The sequence below is a fragment of the Pangasianodon hypophthalmus genome, chromosome 28 (assembly GCF_027358585.1).
Source record: "Pangasianodon hypophthalmus isolate fPanHyp1 chromosome 28, fPanHyp1.pri, whole genome shotgun sequence".
NCBI lineage: Eukaryota > Metazoa > Chordata > Actinopteri > Siluriformes > Pangasiidae > Pangasianodon > Pangasianodon hypophthalmus.
In genome coordinates, this window is record NC_069737.1 from 219,543 (window position 1) to 235,183 (window position 15,641).

At 41.5% G+C, this 15,641-nt stretch overlaps 1 protein-coding gene across 2 annotated transcripts; it reads left to right on the forward strand.

Annotated features, from left to right (window-relative positions):
• Positions 1-522: 522 nt before the first annotated feature.
• gucy1a1 (guanylate cyclase 1 soluble subunit alpha 1) lies at positions 523-15,641 on the forward strand. 2 transcript variants are annotated; one of them, XM_026910796.3, is made up of 8 exons: positions 524-1,010; positions 1,810-1,868; positions 2,738-2,826; positions 4,447-5,150; positions 8,013-8,498; positions 11,319-11,462; positions 13,173-13,327; positions 13,891-15,641. In XM_026910796.3, the coding sequence occupies exons 1-8, from the start codon at positions 783-785 to the stop codon at positions 14,060-14,062; spliced, it is 2,037 nt and encodes a 678-aa protein (XP_026766597.3). In that variant the 5' UTR covers positions 524-782; the 3' UTR covers positions 14,063-15,641. The 2 variants fall into 2 exon arrangements, with proteins under 2 accessions (XP_053086968.1, XP_026766597.3); XM_053230993.1 differs by lacking the exons at positions 13,173-13,327; positions 13,891-15,641 and adding an exon at positions 12,206-13,166 and having other exon boundaries at positions 523-1,010.

The following is a 15,641-nucleotide window of genomic DNA, read 5'->3' on the forward strand; positions in this document are numbered from 1 at the left end:
GTGAGTGTGTGTGTGTGTGTGTATGATGTGTGTGTGTGTGCGCGTGTGTGTGCGTGAGTGTGTGTGATGTGCGTGTGTGTGTGTGTATGATGTGTGTGTGTGTGCGCGTGTGTGTGTATGATGTGTGTGTGTGCGTGTGTGTGTGCGTGAGTGTGTGTGTGTATAATGTGTTTGTGTGTGTGATGTGTGTGTGTATGATGTGTGTGTGCGTGTGTGTGTGTATGATGTGTGTGTGTGTGAGTGTGTGTGTGTATGATGTGTGTGTGTGTGAGTGTGTGTGTGTGTATAATGTGTGTGTGTGTGATGTATGTGTGTGTGTATGATGTGTGTGTGTGTGTGTGTGCGTGTGTGTGTGTGTGTGTGAGCGCGCTCAGTGCGTAACGGCGGATCCACACGGTCCACCGCGCTTCACACTCATGCATATTTAACAGCCTGTCCTCATCCCTGCACCTCATTGGCCACTCCAGAGCTGCTCGGCTCCTGATTGGTTGCATGTGTAATGCCTTTGCTCTTTTTATTAGCATTTGAGATTTCCTCTGAATCCGGTCCGCGGTGTGCGGCGCGTTGCGCGTGAGTTTGCGGTTCTCCTGCTCTCGTTACTGAGCGCGCTGACCTGCAGCTCGGTTCTGAGGGGTTCTGCTGGGTTCTCCCTCAGTGTTCTGCAGTGGGAGTGTGTGTGTGTGTGTGTGTGTGTGTGGAGAGGGTCTGGGAATGAGCGTAGCGCGACTCGCGCCATGTAGACGCTCCGCTCTCGCTCCGTGTGCGCCGGATCTCCACACAGCATGTTCTGTGCCAAGCTGAAGGAGCTGAAAATCTCGGCCGAGTGTCCTTTCTCAGTGCTGGTCGGAAATGAAGAGGCAGAGGAGACAGGAGAGAGAGAGGAGAGAGAGGAGAGCCGAGCTCAGAGCTCAGAACACGTCGCAAACGTCGCGCCGAGACGCAAAACGAGTCGCAATAAAGTTAATCTGCATTCCCTGGGAGAGAGCGTCCGCAAGCTGGTGTGTCCTGAGGTACTGAGCATTCCTCCACTCACACCCACTCTCACATCCCTCTCTCTCAGGCCGGCTTTCCTCACTGATCTCATCATTAGCATGCGTTAGAATGTGTGTGGAATCTTTACTCAGTAACCTGAACGCTTTTGCTCTTCATGCATGTTGCAGCTCTGCCATTCCCTGCCATACTGGGGATTTCATCCAGAAAACCCTCAGTGCTGAATAAACACACAAATAAACACTAATTCATTACTGTATTCTTCCATCAGTGTTTTTAATGTCATCATTACTTCCTGTTATATTATCTGTAGTATTTCTCAGTACTGGCATGTTTTTCCCTTCTCATTTCTGTAGTTATGATTTCAAGCCTCTCAGCTAATGACATTTCTGTAGGAATGTCTCCTGAAGTCATTTCTCTAATCAGATTTCTGAGTAAACTCAGTTATTCACTCGTGATATATGAAGGAAATTATTATAGAATTGTTTCCCCAGGTCATGTCATTTATGTAATTGGTTTTCAAGGTCATATTATTTCTGTTGTTATATAAGGTTATATTAATAATGACTAACATTAATGGCACGGGGGTAATGATTCCTCACTCTGTATTTATAATCACTCACAGAGCTGGGCTGATGGTAATGCAGATTCTTCTTCTGCTTATGTTTTCTGCTTTTCTGTAGAGAATGTAATTTCATTATTCATGTTGGATAATTTCTGCACTACGTGTACAATGATATGACTCAGAGTAATTAAACCCCTCGCATGGATCCAGTTATTGAGGTGTTGAGTAATCAATGTGTTTTGACGTGTTTGTAGTTTGAGAAACTGCGAAACGCGATGTCCAGAGTGATGAAGCAGCAGTCACACGCCACGTGGTAAGAACTCACAGCTATAATCCTGCAGTTTCCATTAATTATAACATTAATCTCATCCTGAGACTCGACTTCATTCTGAATATTATATAAGAGTTTATTATAACATCTCACTTTGCTTAGCAGTGTAAAATCTGCATTGTGTGTATGTTAAAGAAATGATGTGTAATCAGATTCACTTTACGTCACTGGATTTGGACTCCTGTGTGTCAGAAACACAATGCGTCAGAAAATAACGTTTAGCTAATTTACTGAATCTGTTGCTGATCACATCATGAAACCGCTCCTGGGACACACTCTTCCACAGGGATAAAAAAAAACATTAATTAAAAAAATCTAATAAATGAAGTACTTATTTAAACAAAAGCTTATTTAAATGCCTTTAAACTTAGGGACGATATGGATGACATGCCGTTACATCACTCGCTGATTTTACTGAAGAGACGACTGTGTGTAGAATAAACTAGAACAGAATAAAACCGATCTCAGTCTTCTTATTAAAGTCTGTAATTAACCACAATCCTTATATTACTCGTATTATTATTATTATTATTATTATTATTATTATTATTATTATTTTGAAGTCTGACCTCATGTGGACTTGCTCTGAGTATTAATTTAAACCATGCAGTGAGCTTTATTACTGTATTATGGATGTGATATTATCATTCATTATTATCTTGTTGGATTAATGTGATTTATTTATAAATGATAAAGCTTTCACATTATCGACTATCAGCTCATTTACTCACACGAAGCACTGGCCACTAAATGCAGTTCATTAAAGCCGATTTTGTGTGTGTGTGTGTGTGTATTGTTGTGTATTTTCCTCTTCTTGTCCCCTCACTGTGCTGTAATACGTGTGTCCACAGTCCTGCTCAACACAGCACAGATGTTTATCAGCTTCCGGACAAACCTGAACTCTTGCTGGATGTCATGAAGAGTTACTCAGTGAAAACAGGTCACATTTCGGCTCTGATCATTAATATAGAAATATTTATGTCATGTTTCACATCTTTTACATGTCTATTTAATCTCAGTTTAATTTTAAAAGCACAACACTAGTATAAACACTGACTCACTTCCAGCAGCTGCACACATACGCTGTAATTATTTTCGAGCAACATCATCATTCATAATCTAATTAAATCTCGGAAAACACATTAACGACTCGGCTCCAGTCACAGTGATGGATAAGTGGGTGTGTGCAATATGTCACAAATCTCATCATGACACTTGAAGACATGTTTATGAGTCTGTAACATGATATTTAGATTTGCCAAAAAAAACAGTAAAAACACAAAATTGTACAATATGAAGTATTTAATAAGGAACAGATCCATCATTATTAAAGTACTGATGATACAAAACATGGAGAAAAGAGACGACATGATTCATGACTTGATCTATCACAATATAAATTTATATTATCCCTTTGTTTATCGCTTGTTTCTCTGGAAGAACTCTTAAAGATTTACGCAGAACCCTTCACCAGCGGGTTTTTCCCACAGACATGGTTCCAGGTAGAACCATTAACATGCACTTCGTCTGAGAGGAAGCTGATGCCAGCCACATGTTGTCGGACTGCTGCTCATGCTGCATCACAGGGTGGTGTAACACACCGGGAGAACAGCGCTACCTGCCCTCTTCCACACACACGAGCTCACAGACACACATGATTGGCTAGTGCTGCTGTGATTGACAGATGCCTATGGCATCATGGGATTTGAACTTCCGATCTCCCAAAGCTCATGCAGATGTTCTTCTCTTGTGCCACTCAGGAGCTCCCAGGTGGAAAACCAGTTTAAACAATAAAACTGCTTACTATCCAAAGAACTCCCAAGGAACCGTTTCCTGAGAGTGCAGCTCTCCGAGTTCAAGCTCTTTTAGTTTCCCCGACTGGGTTTCATCGCTGCCTGACTCATAGAACAGGTTTCCTTCTAGCACCTTAAAGACTTCTGCAGTTTGTCTCTTAAACCTTATGGGTTTTATGTAGGTACTGAAACAGAGGCTTTTAAGAAACGAAGAGCCTTTAACTGTTCAGAGAACCTTTGAGAACCTTTTTTCTGAATGTACTGCAGGGATAATGGCAGTATTTTAAAGTGTGCACAGAGAGGCTGTGCAATATATCATTTAATAATCATCATCACAATATCAGCATTTATACTGATATCACAAACGCCACACAGATCTGAACATGAGATCTGTTTCCTATTGCTGTTTTGATCCAAAAATTATGTTGCAGTATATATTACTCTATCGTCATGCAGTATGCAAATGTGTCCTGATATTCCATTGGCTAAACAGAGATGGGGGCGGAGCCTGTACCATTTAGAGTGTAGAGTGTGTTTAAAAGTATTGATTAAAAGTATTGGTATGTTCTTTATTTATTTATTTTTCTAATTAAATATTGTTATACTCTTCAGAACAGGTTTGAGTGACTGATATGTTCCAGGGCATTCAATGATGTCAGTGTTTAATAAAATTAATTTAATGTTATTTTTGTTCTTTTATGTTTACATGTCATGACATTGCTTAAGATGAGTAGATGATGATTCTGTCGTGTTTCTGTAAATTTCAGGAATTCCCATGGACTCTCTGAAGCTCGCTCTGGGCGCTGAGGTTTTCCGTGACTGCTATGAAGAAGATGGTCATGTGCTCCGTGTGGTGGGCGGAGCCCTACATGACTTCCTGAACAGCTTCAACGTCCTCCTGAAGCAGAGCACCCCGCCCACAGCTGACGCACGCCGTCACGTGTGCCAGGCCTCCGTGCTGTGCCTGGACAAAGACCCGGGTCTCCTGACAGTCTACTACTTCAACCCTCACTCCACCACCGAGCTCTTCTTCCCAGGCATCATCCAGGCGGCGGCTCACTTCCTGTACGGCATCAACGTAGACGTCAAGATGGACTCAGAGCTAAAAGAGGGTGGGGCTCTCCATGACAACCATCAACCCCATCTTCTGTACTCCATTGCGGTGAGAGATGCCAGGAGCCTGACGCCCAGCCCCATGAGAACACACTCGTCCGGTCACATCCCACTGTCGCTGCTCTACTCCACCTTCCCCTTCCACATCCTGTTAGATCAGGACATGGCGGTGCTGCAGATGGGAGACGGGCTGAGGAGGCGATTAGGGCGGGGCAGGGAGGTGCAGAGGAGGCCAGCCTTTGAGGAGCACTTTCTCATTGTGATGCCTGAGATCCAGGCAGACTTCCAGGGCATCCTCACCATGCTGAACACACAGTTCATCCTGAGGGTAAAGCAGCACAGCGCTAGCGCCGGGAAGGTAACACACTTCACTTCCTGAGATTTTCAGGAGCTGTACACTGGTTTAGTTGAGTGTAAATCAACTATGTGGTGTTTGTGTCACCAACTCACAGATTCGACCTAAAACATTACGTCATGTTCACTGATTTCCACCTGAAATCCTCCCTGTTTCCCCAACGTCATCATCATCATCTGATACATCAGCACCTGAACACACTATAAATCCTGATTTCATCCCACTAATACATGCATCATCTTCATACACTGCGTATCATGTTGTAGATTGCTCTGTGAGATGGTGTGAGGTGGTGTGAGGTGGTGTGAGGTGGTGTGAGATCGTGTGAGGTGGTGTGAGGTGGTGTGAGATGGTGTGAGATGGTGTGAGGTGGTGTGAGATGGTGTGAGATGGTGTGAGGTGGTGTGAGATGGTGTGAGGTGGTGTGAGGTGGTGTGAGATGGTGTGAGAAGGTGTGAGGTGGTGTGAGGTGGTGTGAGATGGTGTGAGAAGGTGTGAGGTGGTGTGAGGTGGTGTCAGAAGGTGTGAGGTGGTGTGAGATGGTGTGAGGTGGTGTGAGGTGGTGTCAGAAGGTGTGAGGTGGTGTGAGATGGTGTGAGGTGGTGTGAGGTGGTGTGAGGTGGTGTCAGAAGGTGTGAGGTGGTGTGAGATGGTGTGAGATGGTGTGAGGTGGTGTGAGGTGGTGTGAGATGGTGTGAGGTGGTGTGAGATGTTCCTCACACCGTGTGTCCACGTGTTTGGATTTAAATGAAGGTCAGCACATTTAGAGGATGATGTTCTACACACAGTTGGTAGATCTGAAGCAAATTCATTATTTGTGTCTGAGTTTTATTTTATTTTAAACAACAGGTTTGTTTGAGAAGCTCCTAAGCAACAGGATTCAGGATTAATCAGTAATTAGGACAATCTCTTTTCTCTCGTGTTTTTTTCTCCTGAGTTGAGAATGAGTTTGTGGTTATTTAATGGTTCTGTCAGGAGGTTAGTGTGGATAAAACTGATCCTGAGTCAGGATGAAAAGAAAACAGACTCAGAGTGATTTTCTGTTCTGAAGTAAATGTCAGGGCTTGTATACAGCTTCACCTCTCACAGCGTCAGATAATGAGATTTAACCTATTTATAGCTAAAGGGCAGGACTTACTCAGGATTCTCATTACGCCTGAATGTAAAGATCTAAAATTAGGTTTTATGTTCAGTATTAAATCCTGTCCCTGCACGTTTTCTTTTTCTTGTTGCTGGAGAAATTCTCTGTAGCTTTTACTTTTAGCCTCTTTCTGTGTTTTTCCTCCATGTCACATCTCCTTCAGGACACGTTGTCGTTGAGCCTTTATCTCTTTCCCCCTCGGCTGTCTGTACAGTGACACGTAATAATAATATTCCGGCTGTGCCATCTGGATATTTATTCTTATCCTTGGCAAACATTCTTGGTTTATAGAGTGAGAGGAAGAAGAAAAGAAAGATAAAATCTCCCTAAAGTACTGGACTGTCATGCAGGATTGTTGGAGCACTTTACACTCGGTATTTATAGAGTGTTCATTCATCTTCTGTACACTTAGAGAACGTCGTCTCGGTTTATACAGAAGGTCTTTTTGTAACGTCACTAAACCTTATGGACTGTAGCGCTGTCTGAGCTTCAGACTCATTTAGGATCTGTTCTGGAGACATTTGCATTAAATCGACACACACTGATTTCACACTGACAACAATCCCAGGAGGGAGCTGAAATAAAACCCACTGCGCTAACGTCTAAATTCTGATTCATATCCTAATGTTTGAGTTCCTGCCAGTCTGCTCCTCTCGAACCGTCATAAACTAGTGTTCATGCTGTATGATGCTGGAAATCTGCAGTTTTCTACATTAGGAGTTTGCTGGTGATTGAGCTCACAGATCTGTGTGACATGGCTAATTCCATCACCAGCCATGATGAGCTAACAGCTACGTTATGCTTATTTACTGTTTACGATTGAGGCAGGATAAAGCTGAGCAGCTGGAGGTTAAAGGTCTTGCTCAGGAGCCCAACGTCAGTGTTGCTGGGATTTAAAGTCACAACCGTCTGATCCGGACTAACCCTCAACCTGCGTCCTGACTGACTGAGAGGAACTGGTTTTAATAAAAACATGGAGAAAAAATGTAATATAATGGGAAATATAAATAACAAATAACCCACATGTGTCTGTAATACTAAACCACCAGGACATCAGCCAGCACAAGGAGGTTAAAAAGAGAAGATTAGCCTCGTCAAATTCATAACGTCGTTAAACCCTCATGTTAAATGAAATGTTTGGTATTTGAGAATTTCAGCGTGTTCAGGTGTGACCTCAGAGACTACACCTCATTTTCACTCAGCATTTCTGGATTTTATTAATTTGTGATTTATCGTTACTGCCAGCACACATTATTATTATTATTATTATTATTATTATTCATTATTACAGCACACATTTCTTATGTTTTTTCAAAATATCTCCATGTTTAGCTTTACTTTAAACACAATATCAGCTGACATTCTTTATGATTCTACATCGCATAAAAATTAAAACATGTTTTTTAACAATGATTTTTAAAATTCTCAAATACAAACACAAGTCCTTTAATTTTCAAAAAAACATCATGTACTTTTTTCAAATTCAGGTTTAATTAAAGGAATATTAAGATGACTTTGGAGATTTGTATATGGAGATATTTGAATAACGATGCCCATCTGCTGGGGATCAAATTCTGTAATAATTTACAGTTTAGTTTTAAAGTTGTATGTAAAATTTCATTCCTACTCAGTAAATGAAAGTGAAGCCTCCATTTTGGATGGTAAATGTCCAGATTTATTCTCATTAGATTAAAACAAATCTCACTCTGACTGTGTGACTGCAGCACATGGACCTTAAGGGTCAGATGATCTTCATGTCCGAGTCGAACGCTGTGCTGTTCCTGGGCTCACCATGTGTGGACCGTCTGGAAGAGCTGACAGGGCGTGGCCTCTATCTGTCCGACATCCCGATCCACAACGCCCTGCGTGATGTGGTGCTGGTGGGTGAGCAGGCGAAGGCGCAGGACGGCCTGAAGAAGCGTCTGGGGAAAGCGAAAGCAGCTCTGGAACAGGCTCACCAGGCCCTTGAGGAGGAGAAGCGCAAAACCGTCGAGCTGCTCTTCACCATCTTCCCTGGGAACGTGGCTCAGCGGCTGTGGCAGGGGCTCCCGGTGCAGGCCAAGAAGTTCGACGCTGTCACAGTGCTGTTCTCCGACATCGTGGGCTTCACTGCTATCTGCTCCCGCTGCACGCCCATGCAGGTGGTGGACATGCTGAGCGCTCTGTACACACGCTTCGACCGGCACTGCGGAGAACTCGATGTCTACAAGGTGAGATTTGTAGGAGAAAGGGTTCCTTAGTGGTTCCTTGGATAGTTGTAGGTTCTTATCTGTGTAAAATGGTTTTATTTGGAACTCTGACTGAAAGAGAAATCTCCCTTTAATGCTTCCCTCCAAAAGAAACAACCACGTAACTCTTGAGGGTTTAGATTTAACTTTTGATGACGTTCAGGGAGATCAGTGGTTACTGGTTCTAGTATGTTGAATCATAAGCTGAATAAAAAGCTCATTTCTTCAGCAAAGATAAATATATTAGTGTAAAATCATGTATGCATGATTTTATGGATGATCCATATGGATAAATCTATGAACCAAAAAGATCTCAGACTTCTTTTTGTTTGAAGTCTTTAATACATCCCGATGGAGCTTGAAGCTTTGTAGAAGCTTTGTTTAGGCACACGACCAGAAACATCATGAAATTATCACATCATGACACTGAAAGACTAATTTTACTGAACTGTTTTTAACGGGAGATTTTTATGGCTAAACCAAAATAAAGTGCTGACATTTTAAAAATAGCTCTTAATGGAGTTTTGGCTGCAGTAAAATTGGCTCAGTAGCACACGTATGAAGAAATGAAGAATTAATATGGATAATTTATAATTCATTTGTTCTCTGGAGTTGACTTTGGAACGTGATGACAGCTCAAAATTAATTTCTGCTTTATACAATATTCCCAAAAGTTTCAGAGTAATTTAATTTAATTTGCTGTTTTTCGGATTAATCATGGCTGATGTGGTGAGCGTGTGACAGCAGAATGAATGTGTGATAAATGAATAATGCTCTGTACTGATGTGTGTCGATGTCTGGATGGAGAACGGGTTCGGGTTTTATCTCTGTTTCTGCGTGTCTGAGCTTGAGTGCTTTAGAGAGGACTCTCGTCTCTGTCTCTGCTCTCGCTGAGTTCGGCTAATGGAGTCTCTGTGAAAATAAAACATCTGGTCCTCAGTGGAGATGGATCTGCTGTGAACGACAGCGCAGGAAAAGTTTAGTTTAGTTTACATTCCTACACATGGCTCTGTCCTAAAATAGATCTAAATCACATCTCCATCTTCTGTTAAAGTCGTCATCTGGCAGCGGCGCCTCAGTCTGCGCAAACCACCGCGGCGTGTTTAAAGAGCTGGAGATCAGAAAACGGGGAGAAATTCACTCCGAGTTAAAGAACAGATAACTGTCAGGATCTAACACCAACTCAGAGAAATTACAACATGCAAATAATTACAGCTGTAAATTTACTGGAGGGAAAAACAAACACAGCGAATCACTTCCACAAAATCCTTCATGTAAAAATAAAGTGCATTAATTTGAGCTGTTTGGTTTTATTACGTGATATTACGATGTTCTGTATCGGTGTCTCAGAGTGACATCACAGTAAATATAAACACATAATATAAGCACAAAGCATTAGACACTAAAGCAGCACTGTGAAAAATAAATGAAATTATGTAGGTGTGTGTACAGAATATTTGTAATAATGAGATCATTATAAAACAAATATAGGACAGATATTAAGCCTAGACTCTTTTACTGTTTTCTAGGTTGACAATTTTGTTCTTATTTTGTGTTATTTTGTGAAATTATGCCTCAGTGTCATTAGATTAGTGTTTATTTTTGTGTTAGAGATGTGTTTTTGCTCTCCACTTCCAGCATCACAGCACACACTGAGGGAAGATCTTTACAGAAGAACGGATCTGAAGCTGTTCTGAGTCTCGTGGTGGCGTAAACGCCTCATTAACGCGCCGCAGCGAGGCTAACGTCGATCTGTCACACACCCTCACTTTTACTGGGTTTGGGGAAATCATGCTAGCTAAAGCAGCTAGCTATACCTGCGATTTTTTCACCAGCAGTTCAGTATTAAATATTAAACACACACCAAATTACCTGTGATTAGTGTGTGTTCTTGTCTGAGTTGGGATTAGTGTGTGTTCCTCTGAATGAGCTGGGGTAAGTGTGTGTTCCTCTGAATGAGCTGGGGTTAGTGTGTGTTCCTCTGAATGAGCTGGGGTTAGTGTGTGTTCTTGTCTGAGTTGGGATTAGTGTGTGTTCCTCTGAATGAGTTGGGGTTAGTGTGTGTTCCTCTGAATGAGCTGGGGTTAGTGTGTGTTCCTCTGAATGAGCTGGGGTAAGTGTGTGTTCCTCTGAATGAGCTGGGGTTAGTGTGTGTTCCTCTGAATGAGCTGGGGTTAGTGTGTGTTCCTCTGAATGAGCTGGGGTTAGTGTGTGTTCCTCTGAATGAGCTGGGGTTAGTGTGTGTTCCTCTGAATGAGCTGGGGTTAGTGTGTGTTCCTCTGAATGAGCTGGGGTAAGTGTGTGTTCCTCTGAATGAGCTGGGGTTAGTGTGTGTTCCTCTGAATGAGTTGGGGTTAGTGTGTGTTCCTCTGAATGAGCTGGGGTTAGTGTGTGTTCCTCTGAATGAGCTGGGGTTAGTGTGTGTTCCTCTGAATGAGTTGGGATTAGTGTGTGTTCCTCTGAATGAGTTGGGGTTAGTGTGTGTTCCTCTGAATGAGCTGGGGTTAGTGTGTGTTCCTCTGAATGAGTTGGGATTAGTGTGTGTTCCTCTGAATGAGCTGGGGTTAGTGTGTGTTCCTCTGAATGAGCTGGGGTTAGTGTGTGTTCCTCTGAATGAGTTGGGGTTAGTGTGTGTTCCTCTGAATGAGTTGGGGTTAGTGTGTGTTCCTCTGAATGAGCTGGGGTTAGTGTGTGTTCCTCTGAATGAGTTGGGGTTAGTGTGTGTTCCTCTGAATGAGCTGGGGTTAGTGTGTGTTCCTCTGAATGAGCTGGGGTTAGTGTGTGTTCCTCTCTGTGTTGTAGGTGGAGACAATCGGAGATGCGTACTGCGTTGCTGGAGGTTTACATAAGGACAGTCCGACCCACGCTGTACAGATCGCTCACATGGCCCTGAAGATGATGGAGCTCTCCGATGAGGTCACGACCCCCATGGGCGAGGTCATCAGGGTCAGTGGTCATTACATACCTGCGTCAGACACAGTGTGTGTGTGTGTGTGTGTGTGTGTGTTGCTCAGTTTCTGTGTTATGGGTCTTTACACTGATTCCTTGTGCGATGTGTACGTGTCTTAGACGTGCTGCAAACTTCCATTAATAGTTGGATGTTAAGTGCCACGGCTTTGAGCTAAATCCAGATAAAAGCGTTAAGTGTGTAAACGTAACATTTCCCACTTTCATACTCGAGTTATTTAATTCTCATCATCTTCAGATTCTTAAACAGATTCAGATTCAGTTTTGTTCTTAGGTTAAAAATCATATCTGACTTTTACATTACAGTTTACACTAAAATCAAAACTATATGCAAACATTTTCATAAAGTAAATTAATAAAGTAATAATTCACAAACTACAAAACAAAAATATAAATATTTCCTCAGAATAATTGAAATTGCTAAAAAATGCAGTATGTAAAAATACTAAAAAACCCTCAAAACTTACACTAAAAATAAACCCTAACTAAATATTTGAAAGAGAACCTGAAATTAAAGAAAAAATATATAATATTAAATTAAATTAATTTAATTAATTTTAATAAAATTGGTTTACAGATATATTTGTACTGTTAATGTTTTAGACTTTTTACCTAAAATTGCTTCTGATTCCTCGTTAAACACATTTACATACAGTGTGATTAATTTATTCACAAATGCCCATTAACCTCAAGGAGAAAATATAAAATACAAAACTCTGCAGAGGGCTGAGAAGCACGAGCAACTTCTCCACAGCACGGAGAGGAAAACGCTGATGGAAGCTTGGACTGACCCGGTTCAACCACAACATGAACGAAGACGTCCAGGAGAAGACGGGAATCAATCAGTGAGAAAATGCTCGAGACACACCTCCATCATACGGCCACGTTATACGCAGCACCTTCTCATGTTACAGCTGACTATGAGTCTTATTTATTTATTTATTATTCATTCAGTGATGTTTCCTGGTGTGTAAGTTTGGGTGATGAATGAATCTATGATGATGATGATGATGATGATGAAGCACAGCCTGTCGTTCTCACTGAAGGAAACAGAACTGATTTATGAGTTTATTCACAGGAAATGCTATCCTAATGATTCATTTATTCAACATTAAAGCTTTTCTGAGATGCAGAAGGAGAAATATTACATCATCCTGGATCGAGAGTTTAAACTCGAAGCTGATTAATGAGATGTTAGATGAAGTGAGTCGACTGTTTAACTTTCATCTTTCGTTGTGTTTAATCATTTGTTCTACACTAAGTAAACTCCAATGCTTTGATTATGCAAATGATTAGAAGATGACTGTGTGGTGCCTGGAATTATTTTGTCCCAGAACCTGCAGGCTAAGTTCGCTATCTAGCTAGCTAACTTAGCTCAAGTTTGCGATGAAGAGATAGTGGTTGTCATGGCAACATCATGTTATAAGTCACACGAGATCCGATACTAAAATCCAACTCATATGACTAATGGGAGCTAGTTTACTAGCAGTTAGCTAACCGGCTAGATACTGTATGTTAGCAGTTAGTAAAGTTTCTAATTTGCATACTCATGCATATTCATACATATTCATCAGAGATGCTCCTCTGCCACTTGTATTTGTTAGAAAAGTAAACATGAGTCAGATTATTTTTCAGCACAGATGAGTTTGAAGGTGATCAGTGATTCAGCATTTTGTTTTTGTTCCTCAGATGCGGATTGGTGTTCATTCAGGCTCAGTTCTGGCGGGCGTGGTCGGGGTGAAGATGCCTCGGTACTGTCTTTTCGGTAACAACGTCACTTTAGCCAACAAGTTTGAGTCCTGCAGCCTCCCGAGGAAAATCAACATCAGTCCTACAACCTACAGGTACAGGATCGGGAAAACTCCGGAAAGTTCTCACCTGCTTTCCTCTCATTTTGTGAAAAGTGTTTTAATGATGTTGAAACCTCAGAGAGAAGCACTGAAAAACGACGCGTTAATGAGCTTAAACTTAATGTTATCTCTGCACACTACACAGTAAACATTTTAGCATCTTACAGTACAAAGCATGAGCTACACACAAACAGTAACTCCACTTAACATCACACTATTGTTGATTAGTTTTCTGTAACTGCATGTCCTGTTGTGTTTTATTCAATTCAATTCTGTTTCATCTGTATTGCGCTTTTAATAGTGGACATTGTCACAAAGCAGCTTTACAGATTATGAATATAAATTTTACGTTTGTGAATTTATCCCTAATGACCGAGCCAGAGGCGACGGTGGTGAGAAGAAACTCCCTGAGACGACATGAGGAAGAAACCTTGAGAGGAACCAGACTCAACATTGATTTACTCACTTTATTGTGATCTTTAGCCGTACACACCTGCTGTGCAGTGATCTGTTTATAAAAAGATCATTTTTTTTAGAAGCGTCTCCTCTTGTTCCAGGTTGCTAAAAGATTGTCCTGAGTTCACGTTTATCCCACGCTCCAGAGAAGAACTTCCGCCCAACTTCCCCTTTGACATTCCGGGTATTTGTTACTTCCTGGAGGCGGCCAGCGGCAGGACGAGTGACAGCGGAGTGAATCATTCCCCTGCCATGATGAACAGTGTACAGTAACGTACAGGATGTGGAGCTGAGCCGGCAGTAGCACGTTATCCAGCAATAGGACTGTTTAAAAAGCTGTCGAGAGATCAGTGCTTACGGAGCCACGGCAAAGTGCGCAGTGTTTAAACCATGGATTAGTTAGACTCCAGCACTTTAATACAGCTCTGTGTTACTGATCTTCCTCAGAGATAATCATCTGCAGTGTTTAAGTCAAAGCCACGACTTCAGCGTTAGAGATGAAGTGCATCAGAACACAAGGAATGATTTCAATACTGTACACAGAGCTGATGTGATCACATTAATGTAGTATTTATTCACTCACACACTGAGAGTCACAGCACAGTGTAATGAACTCACCGAATGATCCACAGTCCTGCCTTCTCACCAGATCAGTTTTACACCAGCTGATGTGTTAATGTCATTATCTACTCTCATGCCAATCATTTTATTCTGGAAAGTTCCTGCCATCTTTTACCTCCATGTGTATCGTGTGACGTCACACTGTATCACGGCGGCCATTTTGAGGAGTGAACACAGGACTGACTGCATCACTGTTATTAGTCTGTGCTTCATTAAGGAAGTTTATTTTCATTTATACTCACAGTTCACTGCTGTAATACACCTCATTACATACACACTGCCTCGTCGCTATGTTAGTTAGCTACACTGTGGGTAAACTGCGCAGTTTCTCTTGGCAGAAAGTATTATGAACATTAGCAAAAGTTAGTTAATGTGCTGAGACGGACTTCCTTTTCCTATAATGACGTTTTTTTCTTCTCCTGATGAAACACGCTGCGATCCTTTACCCACCCTGTCTCGACTTCTTTAAAACTCTCCAGAACAGGGAGAGGCGTGTGTGTGTGTGTGTGTGTGTGTGTGTGTGTGAGAGAGAGAGAGAGAGAGAGAAAACACAGTTTTGTTCAGTTTTCTGCCAGTATAAATGGAATCAGCAGTTTGTGGGAAAGTACAGAAGAATCATGGTTTATTTTAATGACTTTGTTGATAAAACTCTTAAACTTCAGTACGTTAAATACAGCAGTATGAATGGAAATGTTATAAAACAATGCATCATCTGTACTCCTTTAGACCCCAAGAGAATTCTATCACTATTACAGATCCCAAGAGTTAAAGAGTTTGTGATCGTTTCTTTAAACAAATCAGTGAAAAGACAACTACAGTCTGGTTTTATTGTAAAGTTAAATGAGGCCTCTTTTTTCATAATCACACTAAAAATGTTCACTGCGTCTGTAAACGCTATTTCAGAGTTTCTGGTGAATCAGTGGTGAGTAAGAGTGATTGGTCAGGTGAAAGTAGGCGGGGCTTGGTCATGTTTAGTGATGTAACAGTAATATGGCTTTATGCTGGTGGTGTTGAGGTTTAATTATTAGGAGAAACTTCTGGAATAAAGGAGAATAGAGAATGTGTAATATTCCTTTCAGTGAAAAATCTGTGTGTAAAACTGATCACGTCGGAATCAGAGGCTAAAAAAACATTTATCATAATAAAAATAATAATAATAATAATAATAACGTGTAGTGTGACTTTTTGTATTGTAATAGAGCTGTAATAAAAATAATAAAAAATACTGACA